This window comes from Oncorhynchus clarkii, chromosome 9 (assembly GCF_045791955.1).
Source record: "Oncorhynchus clarkii lewisi isolate Uvic-CL-2024 chromosome 9, UVic_Ocla_1.0, whole genome shotgun sequence".
Taxonomy (NCBI): domain Eukaryota; kingdom Metazoa; phylum Chordata; class Actinopteri; order Salmoniformes; family Salmonidae; genus Oncorhynchus; species Oncorhynchus clarkii.
In genome coordinates, this window is record NC_092155.1 from 65,960,660 (window position 1) to 65,978,408 (window position 17,749).

At 42.3% G+C, this 17,749-nt stretch overlaps 1 protein-coding gene across 3 annotated transcripts in view; it reads right to left on the reverse strand.

Annotated features, from left to right (window-relative positions):
* LOC139416772 (6-phosphofructo-2-kinase/fructose-2,6-bisphosphatase-like) overlaps positions 1-17,406 on the reverse strand; it is a 28,676-nt gene extending 11,270 nt beyond the window's left edge. Inside the window, exons 1-8 of one of the 3 annotated variants that reach the window (XM_071165832.1) lie at positions 16,650-16,835; positions 6,960-7,085; positions 6,724-6,820; positions 6,372-6,438; positions 2,018-2,092; positions 1,804-1,860; positions 1,577-1,698; positions 1,060-1,267 (exon numbers count right to left, since the gene is read on the reverse strand). In XM_071165832.1, coding sequence (XP_071021933.1) covers positions 1,060-1,267; positions 1,577-1,698; positions 1,804-1,860; positions 2,018-2,092; positions 6,372-6,438; positions 6,724-6,820; positions 6,960-7,085; positions 16,650-16,788 — 891 coding nt within the window. In that variant the 5' untranslated portion in view covers positions 16,789-16,835. Of the gene's footprint in view, positions 1-1,059; positions 1,268-1,576; positions 1,699-1,803; positions 1,861-2,017; positions 2,093-6,371; positions 6,439-6,723; positions 6,821-6,959; positions 7,086-8,285; positions 8,520-16,649; positions 16,836-16,995 lie in introns of those variants that run through there. The other 2 variants (XM_071165833.1, XM_071165831.1) reach the window with 2 other exon arrangements.
* Between the last annotated feature and the right edge of the window lie 343 nt (positions 17,407-17,749).

Consider the following 17,749-nt stretch of genomic DNA (forward strand, 5'->3'; position numbering starts at 1 on the left):
AAATTGTAATTATTATCAAAAATGTAGGTTGTAGATTGCGGAAGGTGTTGCGGTAATGAGAGAAATCAGTCAAAATCAATAAAAATTGTTAATTTAAAAATCTATATTATTTCAGAGTTGAAGTATGCTGTGCATGACTGTTAATAATCTTTTTTTTATTTTTTTTAAATGTATTAGCTTTCCTAAAGGTCTTGATGTTTTCAGACCATTGCGGTAATGATATTCTTTAGTACTTGTTTTGGAAAATATGTTCATAAAGGCGTTAAATTGTCAGTAAATGTTTTTAAATGAATGCTCACAAACACAAACACAGACCTTGTTATTTATGCCTATAAAGGAAATTTGTTGATGCAAGTCTTTTTAAAGATTTCATGTTTGAAATCTTTGAAACCAAGATTTCGTGAGAATCACCCTAATGCTGCTTTTGACACCATCGATCACCACATTCTTTTGGAGGGATTGGAAACCAAAATTGGTCTACACGGACAAGTTCTGGCCTGATTTCAGATCTTATCTGTCGGGAAAGATATCAGTTCGTCTCTGTGGATGGTTTGTCCTCTGACAAATCAACTGTAAGTTTTGGTTTTCCTCAAGGTTCCGTTTTAGGACCTCTATTGTTTTAATGATGGCTCCTTGCTGTCCCCAGTCCACCTGGTCGTGCTGCTGCTCCAGTTTCAACTGTTCTGCCTGTGGCTATGGAACCCTGACGTGGTCAACGGACGTGCCACCTTGTCCCGGACCTAATGTTTTCGACTCTCTCTACCGCACCTGCTGTCTCTAACTCTGAAGGATCGGCTATGAAAAGCCAACTGACATTTACTCCTGAGGTCCTGACCTGTTGCACCCTCTACAACCACTGTAATTATTATTATTATTTGACCCTGCTGGTCATATATAAATGTTTGAACATCTTGGACATGTTCTGTTATAATCTCCACCCGGCACAGCCAGAAGAGGACTGGCCACCCCTCAGAGCCTGGTTCCTCTCTAGGTTTCTTCCTAGGTTCCTGCCTTTCTAGGAAGTTTTTCCAAGCCACTGTGCCTGTGTGGCCTACTGACCTTGTGACCCCTGGGAGAGAGTCCTGAGTCTCCCCCAATGCGACCCAGCAGGTTCAGCTCGCTCTCCCCGTGGCGGCTCAGGAAGATAGAGCGCGGTGTGACGTGGATGTTCATAAGGTAGTACACGATCCGGCTCTGTATATGGTCTTGCACACGGTTCACCAAGTACCTAGAGCCCACGTTGAAGATCTTGATGTAAGACAGATGCCTTTGTATAGGAAATATAGAGAGACACATAGGGAGACAATTATTATTCAAGACAGGTGCCGACACAATAACATGTAGGGGAAATACAGGAAGATAGAAGGAGAGATGGATTTTTTGTTAATCACATGTATCGGATAACCAAGTATTTTTTTCAGTTTAGTTTTTACTCTTTCTCTCATTCAGGGAGAGGAGCTGTTGGCATAAAGCCTGATCCCAGATGTGTTTTTTTGACTATGACTATAAAGAAGTTGGCAAGACAGCACAAACAGTTCTGGGACCAGGCTAGTTGGCATAGTCTGTTGAACTCTACCTGTCTTTCTCATCGTCCAAAGGCACATAGGTTTGCTTGTAGCACTCGATACGTTTCAGGAAGTCTGCCTGCGCCTCATCCTTGTCACAGTTCACATAGTCTGGGCTGCTCACTTTCACTTCCTGGGACAAAGGTCAGTGTCACAGTGTAGAGTTTAACATCTTGCAGAGTTTGGCATCTTAGAAACAGAGAGCCCTCCGGTAAGGTTTGAGAATATACTTTCTCACCGTGATATTCTGTGCAATGATGTCTGGATCATCACAAATGGACTCCACAAAAAATACCTGTAAGGACAATTCAGTTGTGTTCATTATACCAAAGGGGTTTTGTCCAGTTTCACCATCTGAGTTTGTATTTAGCTGTTGCAGTGGTAGTAAAGTGTTTATTCATTATGTATAGTAGCAGCTACAGGACTGTCAGTTGGCCTGCCCTTGAACCTGCCTTGTAGCCTTTTTCCTTGGAAAAGTTCACAATGGATATCCTCCTCTCCCGTGTTGTGTTGGTGGCATCAAACACCTGGAGGGAAGAGGATAGAAATTTGAGAGAAAATATATTTTAATCGGCTGTACAGATGTAGGATTTTACAGATGTAGGATTGTTTTACTCTTTTGTTGCTGACCATTTTCCTGTGTATTTGATTTTTTTTAAAAGCTTCTATAGTTTGTCATTTCCACCACAAAAAGGTCCATTAATTATAATCCACATAAAAATTCAAATTTCCTGTTGCTTCAGAATTATTTTTCTGCTGTAGCAAACTGGCTTAAATGAAGATCCTACATCTATACATTCCAGTCAATGTAGCAGAACTGTGAGCACAGTGCAATGTTCCCTCAAAATTATTTTGGCACTGAGCAAATTTCAGGTCTGCTGAGCGCAAACTTGAACTTTGTAAAAAAACTTCCAGCGAAAGTTTACTGTGAACACTGAGCCTGTACCCGTTTTAAGTTACAGTTTTAACAGGGGCCAAGAAGGCCATGTAGGCTGGGTGGTCAACCATCAACAACAATGGAGAAAATGCATCCCATAACAGTTTAACATGGAAATAGCTGTTCTATCATTCAGCCTAGAGTAGCAGCCAATGTGTGGTGTTCAATGTAGGCCTACATTCCTTGAGACTTTTGAAAAAAAACATACAGGGCTTGAAATTAACCTGCTTATCCACTTGTCCATCAGACAAGGAGGTGACTGAACATTTTGTTGTGTTGTTTGATGTAAGAAACCACTTTACAAAGTAAAATACATTATTATTCCCATACCATTATTACAGAGAATCAGACAAATTATGCTACCCTCTGCCTATTGGCTACTTAGCTTATTCAAACCTGTCTCAAAATAAAACACTGCCCCTTTAAGACAAAAAAAGCTCTTCGCCTGAATCGCTTTTCAAAGATGTCTGGAAATGTACATGTTTTGTGGTCTTGTAGGAAGCAATCACTCCCTATCTATAACTGGGCTAATAACTCACTAACTAGCAAAGGCTATGAACAAAATGTACACACGTTGCTACATGCAGCTCACACTTTGATCTCAAAACAAGCGCATCTACTCAAGACCCCTCATGCTGTAAACACAGTCCAGTTCAAAGTAAATTGCACAGATCGGTCTGTGTAGAGTACGGACTGAGTAGTGCGTGTCAATGCAATAGAATCCTACTCTGATGCTTTCTGCCAACAACAAAATCTCTTGCATAGTTTGTTTTGTTTCGATATGTACCATTAAAAGTGGCTAATATTGCATAGATTCAATCACAATTGCCACATTAAAGGGAAATGTGGATAGTGTTAACAGGGAAAACTGAAGAACGGTGGTCACCAATCTTTTCAAAATGCAAGCCAAGATCTACCACTCAGTTTTTTTTAACAGGACTTAAAAACGTAAGCCTATGCAACGTTAACCAATTAAAAACAGTACTGTAGCAATGAGGTTTGTGCAGTAAGCTATAGGCCCAATACATTATCACCACGTATACAGATGAAGTCGGAATTTACATACACTTAGGTTGGAGTCATTAAAACTTGTTTTTCAAACACTCCACAAATTTCTTGCTAAGAAATTATAGTTTTTTAGGAATCATTCCAACAATTGTTTACAGACAAATTATTTCACTTATAATTCACTGTATCACAATTCCAGTGGGTCAGAAGTTAACATACACTAAGTTGACTGTGCCTTTAAACAGCTTGGAAAATTCCAGAAAATTATGTCATGGCTTTAGAAGCTTCTTATAGACTAATTTACATAATTCTAGTCAATTGGAGGTGTACCTGAGTTTTATTTCAAGGCCTACCTTCAAACTCAGTGCATCTTTGCTTGACATCATGGGAAAATCAAAACAAATCAGCCAAGACCTCAGGAAAAAAAGTATAGACCTCCACAAGTCTGGTTCGTCCTTGGGAGCAATTTCCAAATGCAGCCGTCATACCGCTCAGGAAGGAGATGCATTCTGTCTCCTAGAGATGAACGTACTTTGGTGCGAAAAGTGCAAATCAATCCTGGAACACCAGGACCTTGTGAAGATGCTGGAGGAAACAGGTACAAAAGTATCTATATCCACAGTAAAACGAGTCGTATATCGACATAACCTGAAAGGCCGCTCAGCAAGGAAGAAGCCACTGCTCCAAAACCGCCATAAAAAAAGCCAGACTACGGTTTGCAACTGCACATGGGGACAAAGCTAGTACCTTTTGGAGAAATGTCCTCTGGTCCGATGAAACAAAAATATAACTGTTTGGCCATAATGACCATCATTATGTTTGGGGGAAAAAGGGGAAGGCTTGCAAGCTGAAGAAAACCATCCCAACCGTGAAGCACGGGGGTGGCAGCATCATGTTGTGGTGGTGCTTTGCTGCAGGAGGGACGGGTGCACTTCACAAAATAGATGGCATCATGAGTGAGGAAAATGATGTGGATATTTTGAAGCAACATCTCAAGACATCAATCAGGCAGTTTAAGCTTGGGCGCAAATGGGACTTCCAAATGGACAATGACCCCAAGCATACTTCCACAGTTGTGGCAAAATAGCTTAAGGACAACAAAGTCAAGGTATTGGAGTGGCCATCACAAAGCCCTGACCTCAATCCTATAGAAAATGTATGGGCAGAACTGAAAAAGCGTGTGCGAGCAAGGAGGTCCACAAACCTGACTCAGTTATACCAGCTCTGTCAGGAGGAATGGGCCAAAATTCACTCAACTCTTTGTAGGAAGCTTGTGAAAGGCTACCCGAAACATTTGATCCAAGTTAAACAATTTAAAGGCAATGCTACCAAATACTAATTGAGTGTACTGTGTGTAAACTTCTGACCCACTGGGAATGTGATGAAAGAAATAAAAGCTGAAATAAATTATTCCCTCAACTATTATTCTGACATTTCACATTCTTAAATAAAGTGGTGATCCTAACTGACCTAAGACAGGGTATTTTTACTAGGATTAAATGTCAGGAATTGTGAAAAACTGAGTTGAAATGTATTTGGCTACGGTGTATGTAAACTTCTGACTTCAACTGTATTATCACCGCATTGTTGTTCGGGCATTTAAAAAAATACATAAAAATATAAATATATATATAAATATATATATAAAAATGGTAGGCTATATGATCATTCCCGTAATAGATCCGTTGTTGTATTACTTGTGAGGCACAGCTGAGTGAGCAAACATTTCAATATTTTACTGGGCTGATGGTGCCTGCATCTGATCTTTAGTCTCAATGGAGGCAGAGAGCAGCAGATTTAGGGTCCGCCTCTCAACATCCCTCTGCTCTCCCTTTCCTCCACTGACACTGACCAAAAGGGACACTGTCTTCGAGCTGATGGTGAAACTGGAGTTGCACCGCACATCATCCACAAATGTGTTGTTACTCTTATGAACAGATTAAGATAAATATTCCTCAATGTTAAAAAGACCCAAGCCGCCAGTAATAACAACAACGCAAGCCTATATTTATATACTTTCCTACTCATTCCTTACTGCTACAGTGCTTATTGTAGCGCTGAGTGGAAATAGGAAAAACACACGTTTAATGTTGAATACGAAGTGTTGACAGTGCTGAGTAAGAACTTAAACATGAACTCACTCGTAAAACAGCAGCTCTTCGCTATATTCATTGACAGTCTCTTTCTAGTCATGGTTTTAAACGTTTTGAAATCTTACAGTATCAATTTTGCTGTAGCTTTCATTTATGCCTGCTACGTTACTGCAGACACGTTATCTGAGCCATCAGATTGGCCCATTGTATGCCTATAGTACACTTGATTTGCTCTCCGGTTCCGCCAACAGGCAGAGTTTGTACTTTCAGACACATGAAATTGTTCAAAATGGCAAAACAAAATAGGAACACAAGTCTTTATCTTTGTTTTGTTTTTTTACAGAAATGTTTGTCGATCGATTAGGAATGCCTTGGAGATCAATTAGTCGAGTTTGATGACCACTGCTCTAAAGTTGAGTGAAGTTCAATCTCGTACTTCTCTCTGTGGGCTCATATTTTGTCTGCTTGGCAGTCCAGGGGGAGCTGAGCAGCAGTCTTGGGGCTACTGTGCACCCGCAGCATAGAGGGAACATTGGCACAGTGAATATTTCTTTAACCTTTATTTAATCTGTAAATCCATAGAGGTCAAAATATAGTTTTACCCATGGACACCTGTAAGTATCCAGTTTATCATGTACAGTGTGTTTGAAGTTCAATGTCCTGTCCACCCTGAGTACAGTATGTCTCAGTCAGATGTAAGAGGTATGGTGTGTTTGCCCTATTGACAGTCAGCTCAGAGGGGCAGTTTTAAATTGTCCTCTTACTCACGGCTACTTGTCCATGTTCCTTTGAGAAGTAGATAACTACATCTTTAAGGGCATTTGTAGCGCAGGCCCTGAGAAAGCAAATGCAATGAGAAATCATTGGATTAACCACAGAAAGATAATTCACAGCACAAAAGGACATAGCATGTCAGTTGTTACGTAATACTTTACACAAACCACCACTAGTCTGCACCTGAAATGTCACCCTATTCCCTATACAGTGCACTGCTACTTTGACAATGAAAGTAGTGGGAAAGTAGAGTGCTATGGGGAAAAGAGTGCTATTTCAGACGCAGCCCCACCCATAGCTTCGTCACATAGATAGAGAAACCCATCAAACCTGAGGAATCTCTTACCTGCGAATCTGCATGGCCTCCTCATTGTCCGGTCTGAAGAACTCGAAGTTCTTGTAGCTCTGGACTGCTTCCCTGCGATACTGGCCCAAGTTGAAGACTAGACGATAGGTGATTGATGATACATGATATAGGATAGATAAGGGAAGGACCATAAACTCCAATCCTCAGTGATGTGTATGAGTACTCAAGCACACCTCAGGTCATTTAACTTGGCTAGTGTGTGGGTGTGAACTGACCCTTTGTTGGAACCCCTATCCAGTTGAGGTAGCGGGAGAGCTTCTTGGATATGTATGTCTTCCCCCTGGCAGGCAGTCCAACCATCACAATCAGAGTGGGGGAGTTGGTGAGCTGGGGCACAGAGGCTGGGGAAAAACAAGACAGACCTTAGGAATCTACTGTACATGCCTGGTAGGTAAATAGAGTGGTTCTCTGTGAACACTTTTAACAAGGCACAAATCACTGGTGAGAGTAAACACTTACACACACAGTGTGTGTGTGTGTGTGTGTGTGTGTGTGTACCAATTGCCGAGGTAATCCTCACCATCTCCTCAAGAGAGAGAACACCAGGTGACAGAGAGATCAAATATATGTTAACCATGGCACACCTATCCCAACAGGCAAGGATTGGTTGAGCCCTCATTGTTACCATGTTATGTCTTACTTACCTTGTCAACAGGATCACCAGAGGTAATGTGTTCTGCATAATAATCCCAGAGTAATTAGCCAACTCCTTTAAGAGTGTAAGACTACTTCAGAATATACCCTGAGAACCACAGAGTATCCCATGCAGCCAGTCACATCGGTGACAACACACTGGGACAAGGGTGCCACTGCAGACAGTACCAGCATGCAGTAGCTCTTGTTCAGCATGAGATTTCATCGTAGAAACAAAATAACTGTGAAAGCATGTGGAACAGAATCATTCCACAGGCTACATCAGACCTCTCAATACAGTAATGTTCAAACTGCATATCCGCACACGGCACCAGATATCATTTCACATGTCAGGAAGCAACTCCACTTAACTGAGACTTTAGAGGAGCGTTACTGTACAATAGGTAGTATGAGGGAGGATATAGGAGAACCAGGACGTATTGCAGGATTTAGAAGCTGGTAGTCTATATGAATGACGACTGACTGCAGCGTCAGTATACAGTATTCATATATTACAGGTCACAGGACAATGTTAGAGTAGGATTCATCTTATTCTCACACATGGGGCATGGAGGAGGAGGGAGGGAAACCATTCAACAGATCTAAGATTTACACTAGGAAACATTCGATCATAGTCTTAACATAGCAACAAGATCAAAACTTGAGCACTCATCCACCTGTTGTTGAAGATAACCTTCCCGTGGCTTATACTAATGAATGAATTAGGAAGTTGAGAGGAAAGAAGAGACAGAGAAAACAGACAGGAGAAGAGAAGGAGCAAGAGACAGAGAGAGAGAGAGAGAGGCAAAGAGAGAGCGAGAAACAGACAGAAACAGACGGAAACAGGAAAGAAAGAAACAGAAAAAGAGAAAGAGAGCACTAGACAGAAATTGGTTTTTCACACTTACAGCCTCTCCGGCGACTTAGCTTGCAGCCTCCCATCCCCAACCATGGCACCCATATCTTGAGCAGAGGAGTCTGCGTGAGCTCATTCTTCTCGTGTTCTGTGGACATGTCAGCACTCGGCAGAGCCCAGACAGACAGAGTCATGCAACACAGCACAGTCCCCCTGGCCCTGTTCAGCGGAGCGAGTGTGAGTGAGGGAGACAAGAAGAGCAACACAGCCGCCTGCTTCAGTGAACTCCAGCGGGGTCACTTGACTGTTGCCAAGGAGCAGAAGGCGGAGGGGACGATGGAAGGGGAGGACCTCTAAATGGCATCCGATTCCCTAAATAATGCAATAATTTTGACCAGGGTCCATAGGGCTCTGGTTCCTTATATAATGCAATACTTTTGACCAGGGTCCATAGGGAATTTGGTGCCATTTGGGACACATGTTAGCTCATTGATGCCATGCTGTTTCACTGCTACTCAGCAGTTAGCGTAGAACATGGTCCGAGGCCAACTACTTTAGAGGGATCTAAAATATCCTGGGATATCAGCCAGTAAGTAGGGAGAAGGAATCACAAAGTCACACAAGTCTGTGTTGTGGTGGTGACATGGCATTAAAGCATTAAATATATCAGTCCTTTTGAAGAACAAGCTCATCACAGAGTAACAGTTTATCATAGTTAACTGTTACAAGGAACTGATCAAAACAATATATGTTGTGAGGCTATAGTACAGCACATATATGTTGCTTGATTTGTCTTTGGCAACGGTGTGGTGTTGCTCAATTATACCACAAGGTGGCAGTTGGAAGTCAGAATTCACAGTTCCTTTTGAAATGCTAATCCAGAGGAAAGATCAACTGGCTCTATAATTACATACACTCTCACTGTCTGTAGCCTGTAGGTAGCAAATAAACTGACAAAACAGCTCATCCCTATGTTCTCTGCTGTCTTTCTGCTCTGGTGCAATCATTCTCATTCAGAAAATATCTGACTTTGTTGACAGTACTTCAAGAGGTTACCAAGGCAATGAGGCATTAACCTGACTAAGAAATTAGACATCCGACAACCTATGAGACATGGACAGTCCCTGATCTGATCTCATTACAACTTAATGCAGTGGGGTATTAAAGGGAAGTGGCGTCATGGGTTAGATAATGTCATCAATACGTAATGTAGCCTCCCAGCAGGCGAGCAAAACTGGTTGAAACGATATCAGTACTACACCATTACAACCTGGTTGCAAACTAGTTGTATTGACGTCAAGACAACCAGCTTTGTTCACTGGGCCCGCTGGACATTGTTACCCCCGCAGTTCTTATTAATGTTATATCCATACGTTCTTTAAAAAAAGATTGCTATCTAGAACTGAAAAGTCTTCTTCGGCTGTCCCCATAGGAGAACCCTTTGAAACATGGAACCAAAAAGGGTTCTCCTACGGGAATAGCCAATTAACCCTTTTGGAACCCTTTTTTCTACGAGTGTAGGCCTACTGTATAGTATCCGGTTTTACATGCAGTGGCAACATTGTTTAGACATTTCCACTGTGGGGTTTGCTGTAACACATTTTTACTTAGACCTGCAGTAACTTAGCAAGGCTGAAATGGGCATTGTGACAGGATACTTTGAATAAAACTTTGTGGTCAAATTCTAACAGAGACAGACAGTTAGTTTGGCAGTAAGACACTCTTTGGCCTCTGCCATTATTCTCCAACAGAAAATATAATTCCCATAACACAGCAATACATTCTGTGTCTAAGTGTCAGACCTCATACCAACTGTTAAGCTACCTAACTGACCACATTCTGGGCAAATCATACAGTAGGCCTAATGTTGGCATAGGTAAAGTATCTAACCTGATATTCTGCAGTACAGACAATGTTTATGCCTTTCAGCAACAGTAATGACCACAGAGTCTAGATCTGGTTTTGTTAGTAGAGCCCAGGAGAAGCGAGAGAGGAACATGCTATCCCTGCTGGCTGAGAGTTTGGCCTGGCAGGAATTTAGCCTGGCCTCCATGCTCCAAATAGAATGACAGGGATTGACTGCACTGTAGCTGCTGAGAAATGAGCTATGGGCAGCTCCTGTAAACCACAGCTAAGTGTAAATGTATTCCTGAAAACATCTCTCTCTCTCTCTCTCTCTCTCTCTCTGAGGAACTGTAAATTGCATAATAAAAGTTTACATGGAACATACTGTACTTAAAGGTCCAATGCAGAAATGTTTATCTCAATATCAAATCATTTTTCGGTAACAATATAGTTCTTACTGTGATTGTTTTCAATTAAAATGGTCAAAAATAAACAAAAAAAGCTTCCTAACAAAGTGCAATTTCTCAAGCAAGAATTTTGCTAGGACTATCAGAAACGAGTTTTTATGGCAGAGACATGGCAGAGAGGTTTGAAACTCTCTTTTTATTGGTCTATCAACTAATTTACCACCTTGTGATGTCACCAGTCTGGCCAAAACTCCATCCCATCAAAAACAGGCAGAAATTTGAAACAGTCTTTTCAAATAGTTCTTGCACGTAAAGGGCATTACCATAATTTTCAAAATTTCACAATATTATTCCAACCTCATAGTGTGGAAATATATATAAAACACAGAAAATCACGTTTTTCACTGTGCTGGGCCTTTAAGGTTGTTGAGGTTACATTCCATATGAAGATGGAATGAGATATTAAGATGGCAAGAGGGTACATGACATTTTGGAGTTGGTTTATGCTTGAGCAAGATTCCTTCAGAAGACAGACCGTCCCGTTCCGTAACAGGTCCCAAAGATCTGATCAGGTTCCATTTGAAGGGTCCTGGTTGGATAACTATCCCAGTACGGTTGACTAGCTTCTTTCATTTATTCACATTTAGGCTGCTAGCAGAAAACTGAACCCAATCCTAACCATTCACTCACTTATAGGCTACAACAGATGTAAAGATGATCACTCTTTTGTTGCAGAGAATTTTCAATCAATCAATTCAAATCAAAGTTTATTGGTCGGTTCCAGAGATGTTTTCACAGGTTTTCACAGGTTTTCACGACTCCAACAGTGCAGCAATAAAACCTAGCAATACAAAACAATATGCACAAAATAAAAAATAAATACAAAATATCAGAACGAACAATGTCAGAGTACGGGAATATAAATAATATATATATATATATATACAGTTGAAGTCGGAAGTTTACATACACCTTAGCCAAATACATTTAAACTAAAAAAATCCCTGTTTTGGGTCAGTTAAGATCACCCCTTTATTTTAAGTCTGTGAAATGTCAGAATAATAGTAGAGAGAATAGCTTATTTCAGCTTTTATTTCTTTCATCACATTCCCAGTGGGTCAGAAGTTCACATACACTCAATTAGTATTTGGTAGCATTGCCTTTAAAATGTTTAACTTGGGTCAAACGTTTCGGGTAGCCTTCCACAAGCTTCTCACAATAAGTTGGGTGAATTTTGGCCTATTCCTCCTGACAGAGCTGGTGTAACTGAGTCAGGTTTGTAGGCCTCCTTGCTCGCACACGCTTTTTCAGTTCTGCCCATACATTTTCTATAGGATTGAGGTCAGGGCTTTGTGATGGCCACTCCAATACCTTGACTTTGTTGTCCTTAAGCTATTTTGCCACAACTGTGGAAGTATGCTTGGGGTCATTGTCCATTTGCAAGACCCATTTGCGACCAAGCTTTAACTTCCTGACTGATGTCTTGAGATGTTGCTTCACTTTATCCATATAATTTTTCTTCCTCATGACGCCACCTATTTTGTGAAGTGCACCAGTCCCTCCTGCAGCAAAGCACACTCAAAACAGTCATTAAAACTTGGAGTCATTAAAAATTGTTTTTCAAACACTCCACAAATTTCTTGTTAACAAACTATAGTTTTGGTAAGTCGGTTAGGACATCTACTTTGTGCATGACACAAGTAATTCTTCCAACAATTGTTTACAGACAGATTATTTCACTTATAATTTCACTGTATCACAATTCCAGTGGGTCAGATATTTACATACACTAAGTTGACTGTGCCTTTAAACAGCTTGGAAAATTCCAGAAAAGGATGTCATGGCATTAGAAGGTTATGATAGGCTAAATTACATAATATTAGTAAATTGGAGGTGTACATGTGGATGTATTTCAAGGCCGACCTTCAAACTCAGTGCCTCTTTGATTGACATCATGGGAAAATCAAAAGGAATCAGCCAAGACCTCAGAAAACAATTGTAGACCTCCACGAGTCTGGTTCATCATTAGGAGCAATTTCCAAACGCCTAAAGGTACCACGTTCATCTCTACAAAGAATAGTACACAAGCATAAACACCATGGGACCATGCAGCCGTCATACCACTCAGGAAGGAGTTGAATTCTGTCTCCTAGAGATGAACGTACTTTGGTGCAAAAAGTGCAAATCAATCCCAGAATAACAGCAGGACCTTGTGAAGATGCTGGAGGAAACAGGTACAAAAGTATCTATATCCACAGTAAAAATGAGTCATATGTCGACATAAACTGAAAGGCCGCTCAGCAAGGAAGAAGCCACCGCTCCAAAATCGCCATAAAACTTCCAGACTACGGTTTGCAACTGCACATGGGGAGAAAGATCATACTTTTTGGAGAAATGTCCTCTGGTCTGATGAAACAAAAATAGAACTGTTTGGCCATAATGACCATCGTTATGTTTGGTGGAAAAAGGGGGAGGCTTGCAAGCCGAAGAACACCATCCCAACCATGAAGCACGGGGGTGGCAGCATCATGCTGTGGGGGTGTTTTGCTGCAGGAGGGACTGGTGCACTTCACAAAATAGATGGCATCATGAGGTAGGAAAATTATGTGGATAGAGTGAAGCAACATCTCAAATCAAATCAAATCAAATTTTATTTGTCACATACACATGGTTAGCAGATGTTAATGCGAGTGTAGCGAAATGCTTGTGCTTCTAGTTCCGACAATGCAGTAATAACAAGTAATCTAACTAACAATTCCAAAACTACTGTCTTGTACACAGTGTAAGGGGATAAAGAATATGTACATAAGGATATATGAATGAGTGATGGTACAGAGCAGCATAGGCAAGATACAGTAGATGGTATCGGGTACAGTATGTACAAATGAGATGAGTATGTAAACAAAGTGGCATAGTATAGTATAAAGTGGCTAGTGATACATGTATTACATAAGGATACCGTCGATGATATAGAGTACAGTATATACGTATGCATATGAGATGAATAATGTAGGGTAAGTAACATTTATATAAGGTAGCATTGTTTAAAGTGGCTAGTGATATATTTACATCATTTCCCATCAATTCCCATTATTAAAGTGGCTGGAGTTGAGTCAGTGTCAGTGTGTTGGCAGCAGCCACTCAGTGTTAGTGGTGGCTGTTTAACAGTCTGATGGCCTTGAGATAGAAGCTGTTTTTCAGTCTCTCGGTCCCAGCTTTGATGCACCTGTACTGACCTCGCCTTCTGGATGATAGCGGGGTGAACAGGCAGTGGCTCGGGTGGTTGATGTCCTTGATGATCTTTATGGCCTTCCTGTGACATCGGGTGGTGTAGGTGTCCTGGAGGGCAGGTAGTTTGCCCCCGGTGATGCGTTGTGCAGACCTCACTACCCTCTGGAGAGCCTTACGGTTGAGGGCGGTGCAGTTGCCATACCAGGCGGTGATACAGCCCGCCAGGATGCTCTCGATTGTGCATCTGTAGAAGTTTGTGAGTGCTTTTGGTGACAAGCCGAATTTCTTCAGCCTCCTGAGGTTGAAGAGGCGCTGCTGCGCCTTCTTCACGATGCTGTCTGTGTGAGTGGACCAATTCAGTTTGTCTGTGATGTGTATGCCGAGGAACTTAAAACTTGCTACCCTCTCCACTACTGTTCCATCGATGTGGATAGGGGGGTGTTCCCTCTGCTGTTTCCTGAAGTCCACAATCATCTCCTTAGTTTTGTTGACGTTGAGTGTGAGGTTGTTTTCCTGACACCACACTCCGAGGGCCCTCACCTCCTCCCTGTAGGCCGTCTCATCGTTGTTGGTAATCAAGCCTACCACTGTTGTGTCGTCCGCAAACTTGATGATTGAGTTGGAGGCGTGCGTGGCCACGCAGTCGTGGGTGAACAGGGAGTACAGGAGAGGGCTCAGAACGCAACCTTGTGGGGCCCCAGTGTTGAGGATCAGCGGGGAGGAGATGTTGTTGCCTACCCTCACCACCTGGGGGCGGCCCGTCAGGAAGTCCAGTACCCAGTTGCACAGGGCGGGGTCGAGACCCAGGGTCTCGAGCTTGATGACGAGCTTGGAGGGTACTATGGTGTTGAATGCCGAGCTGTAGTCGATGAACAGCATTCTCACATAGGTATTCCTCTTGTCCAGATGGGTTAGGGCAGTGTGCAGTGTGGTTGAGATTGCATCGTCTGTGGACCTATTTGGGCGGTAAGCAAATTGGAGTGGGTCTAGGGTGTCAGGTAGGGTGGAGGTGATATGGTCCTTGACTAGTCTCTCAAAGCACTTCATGATGACGGATGTGAGTGCTACGGGGCGGTAGTCATTTAGCTCAGTTACCTTAGCTTTCTTGGGAACAGGAACAATGGTGGCCCTCTTGAAGCATGTGGGAACAGCAGACTGGTATAGGGATTGATTGAATATGTCCGTAAACACACCGGCCAGCTGGTCTGCGCATGCTCTGAGGGCGCGGCTGGGGATGCCATCTGGGCCTGCAGCCTTGCGAGGGTTAACACGTTTAAATGTCTTACTCACCTCGGCTGCAGTGAAGGAGAGACCGCATGTTTTCGTTGCAGGCCGTGTCAGTGGCACTGTATTGTCCTCAAAGCGGGCAAAAAAGTTATTTAGTCTGCCTGGGAGCAAGACATCCTGGTCCGTGACTGGGCTGGGTTTCTTCCTGTAGTCCGTGATTGACTGTAGACCCTGCCACATGCCTCTTGTGTCTGAGCCGTTGAATTGGGATTCTACTTTGTCTCTGTACTGGCGCTTAGCTTGTTTGATAGCCTTGCGGAGGGAATAGCTGCACTGTTTGTATTCGGTCATGTTACCAGACACCTTGCCCTGATTAAAAGCAGTGGTTCGCTCAAGGAAGTTAGGAAGTTAAAGCTTGGTCGGAAATGGGTCTTCCAAATGGACAATGACCCCAAGCATACTTCCAAAGTTGTCGCAAAATAGCTACTAATATTCTGACATTTCACATTCTTAAAATAAAGTGGTGATCCTAACTGACCTAAGACAGGGAATTGTTCTAGGATTAAATGTCAGGAAACTGAGTTTACATTTTTGGGGCTAAAGTATATGTAAACTTCCAACTTCCACAGTATATATACTCAGTGTACAACAAATTAAGAATAGTTTCCTAATATTGAGTTGCACCCCCCCCCCCCCCCCCCCCCCCACACCTCCCATTCGGTGGGGCATGGGTTCTACAAGGTGTCCAAAGCGTTTCACGAGAATGCAGGCCCATGTTGACGCCAATGCTTCCCAAAGTTGTGTCAAGTTTCCTGGATGTCCTTTGGGTGGTGGACTATTCTTGATACACACATGAAACTGTTTAGCATGGAAAATTCAGCAGTGTTGCAGTTCTTGACACAAACCGGTGCGCCTGGCACCTACTACCATACCCCGTTCAAAGGCACTTGCATATTTTGTCTTGCCCATTTACCCTCTGAATGGCACACATACACAATCCATGTCTCAATTGTCTCAAATCTTAAAAATCCTTTTTTATTCTGTCTCCTCCCCTTCATCTACTCCATTTGAAGTGGAATTAACAAGTGACATCAGTAAGGGATCATAGCTTTCACCTGGATTCACCTGGGCAGTCTGTCATGAAAAGAGCAGGTGTTCATAATGTTTATACACTCAGTGTGTAATGGTGTGTATAGACAGTATATGAATTGAAAAGGTGAGTGCAGGTATAGTTATGTAGGATGTGCCTTGACTAGAATACAGTATATGCATCCGAAGTTTATAAAACAGTATATAAACCTTTCCTCCACATCAGGAAATGTTAACTTCTAGTGTATTCAAGGTTTAAAAAGGATTCCTTTTTGTGATACAAAATATGTATCAACCCCTACAAACAATGTCCATTAAATATAATGACCTGACCAAGATCCGCTTCAGATGGAAACGTTGTCAATAAAGCGGTGAATTCGGAGCTTTAACAGTGTGCAGGCCTCACATTTCCTGTTGTTGTAGAATCATTTTCCTGCTGTAGCAAACTGGCTCCAATTAAGATCCTACAACTGTAGCATTCATTCAGTGATAGGTTACTACTATACTTGACTGTGCAAATCACACTGTAACAGAGCACAAAGATGATACCACTACTGTATAAGGAAATAGAAGGGAAACAACAGAAGATATCAGAGTTACCAGAGTGACAGACAGACCTTCCCAAGTCCTTTCCCATTTCGTCTGCGTGTCCATCCTTTCTAAATCAAGGCAGCTGCTTTCTAAATCAAGGCAACTTGAAACCCAGAGAAGACGTTGTCCGGTCTGTAGCAGTGTCTGCTGCACTGTCTGAATCATAGAGTGTAACACCAATCCACCAAGTCTATCTTGCTCGAGTGTATTTTTGTGCTGCTGCACTTAGCCCCCTGGACAACATGTGCTCGGGACAACATGTGCATAGACAGAAGTGAACCAGCATAGTAAAGTTGGACTTTACTATACCATCTTAGTGCTTCCTACTCCTCTCTCTCAAGAGAGTGCATGTTTATCATTGAATGCTCTCACCTGCGCTGTCACAGCGGCGCCTCATTATGTATTCCATATGGAGCAGTTCTATCCCTGCACGGTGCACGGTCTGAAGAAGACTTACTAATGCCTATGGCTCTGCTGTCAGATACTCTTATTAATGTAACCAAACCCCTCGGCCAAAGAATTCTCTCCCCTCTCACCACCTTCTCCCTCTTTCTACGACACATGGACATACGCTGGGCTTGTCCTTTAATGTTTGCCAGGTCTTGGGTTCACCATTCACAACTTACACACATACACACACACACACACACACACACACACACACACACACACACACACACACACACGCACACATGCACACACACACACACACACACACACACGCACACACATACGCACACTCACACACACACACACCCAGGGGAGTGAGATCAGAACAGGAGCAAAGGTCACCGAGGGGATTTGAACCTTTACAACTCCGTGGCTTTGCTTATCATTCAGACCTGGGTTTGAATAGCATTTGACATCTTTCAAATACTATTAGCTTTAGCTTAAGCCTGCCTTTATTGCCAGGAAGGCTGGTTTTACCCTTCTGTGACTCTTCTATTGGTTCAATTGCACCAGGCAAGCTTAATCAAGCCCAGCTAAACTATTTGAAGTAATATCAAATAGTATTTGAGCCCAGGGTTAATACAAAGTAATTACTACATGAGAATGCGACAAGTAAGGACTTATAGGCCATGTCTTGAACTCTTGTTGTTGTGTTCCATATACTACAGTTTCTCTG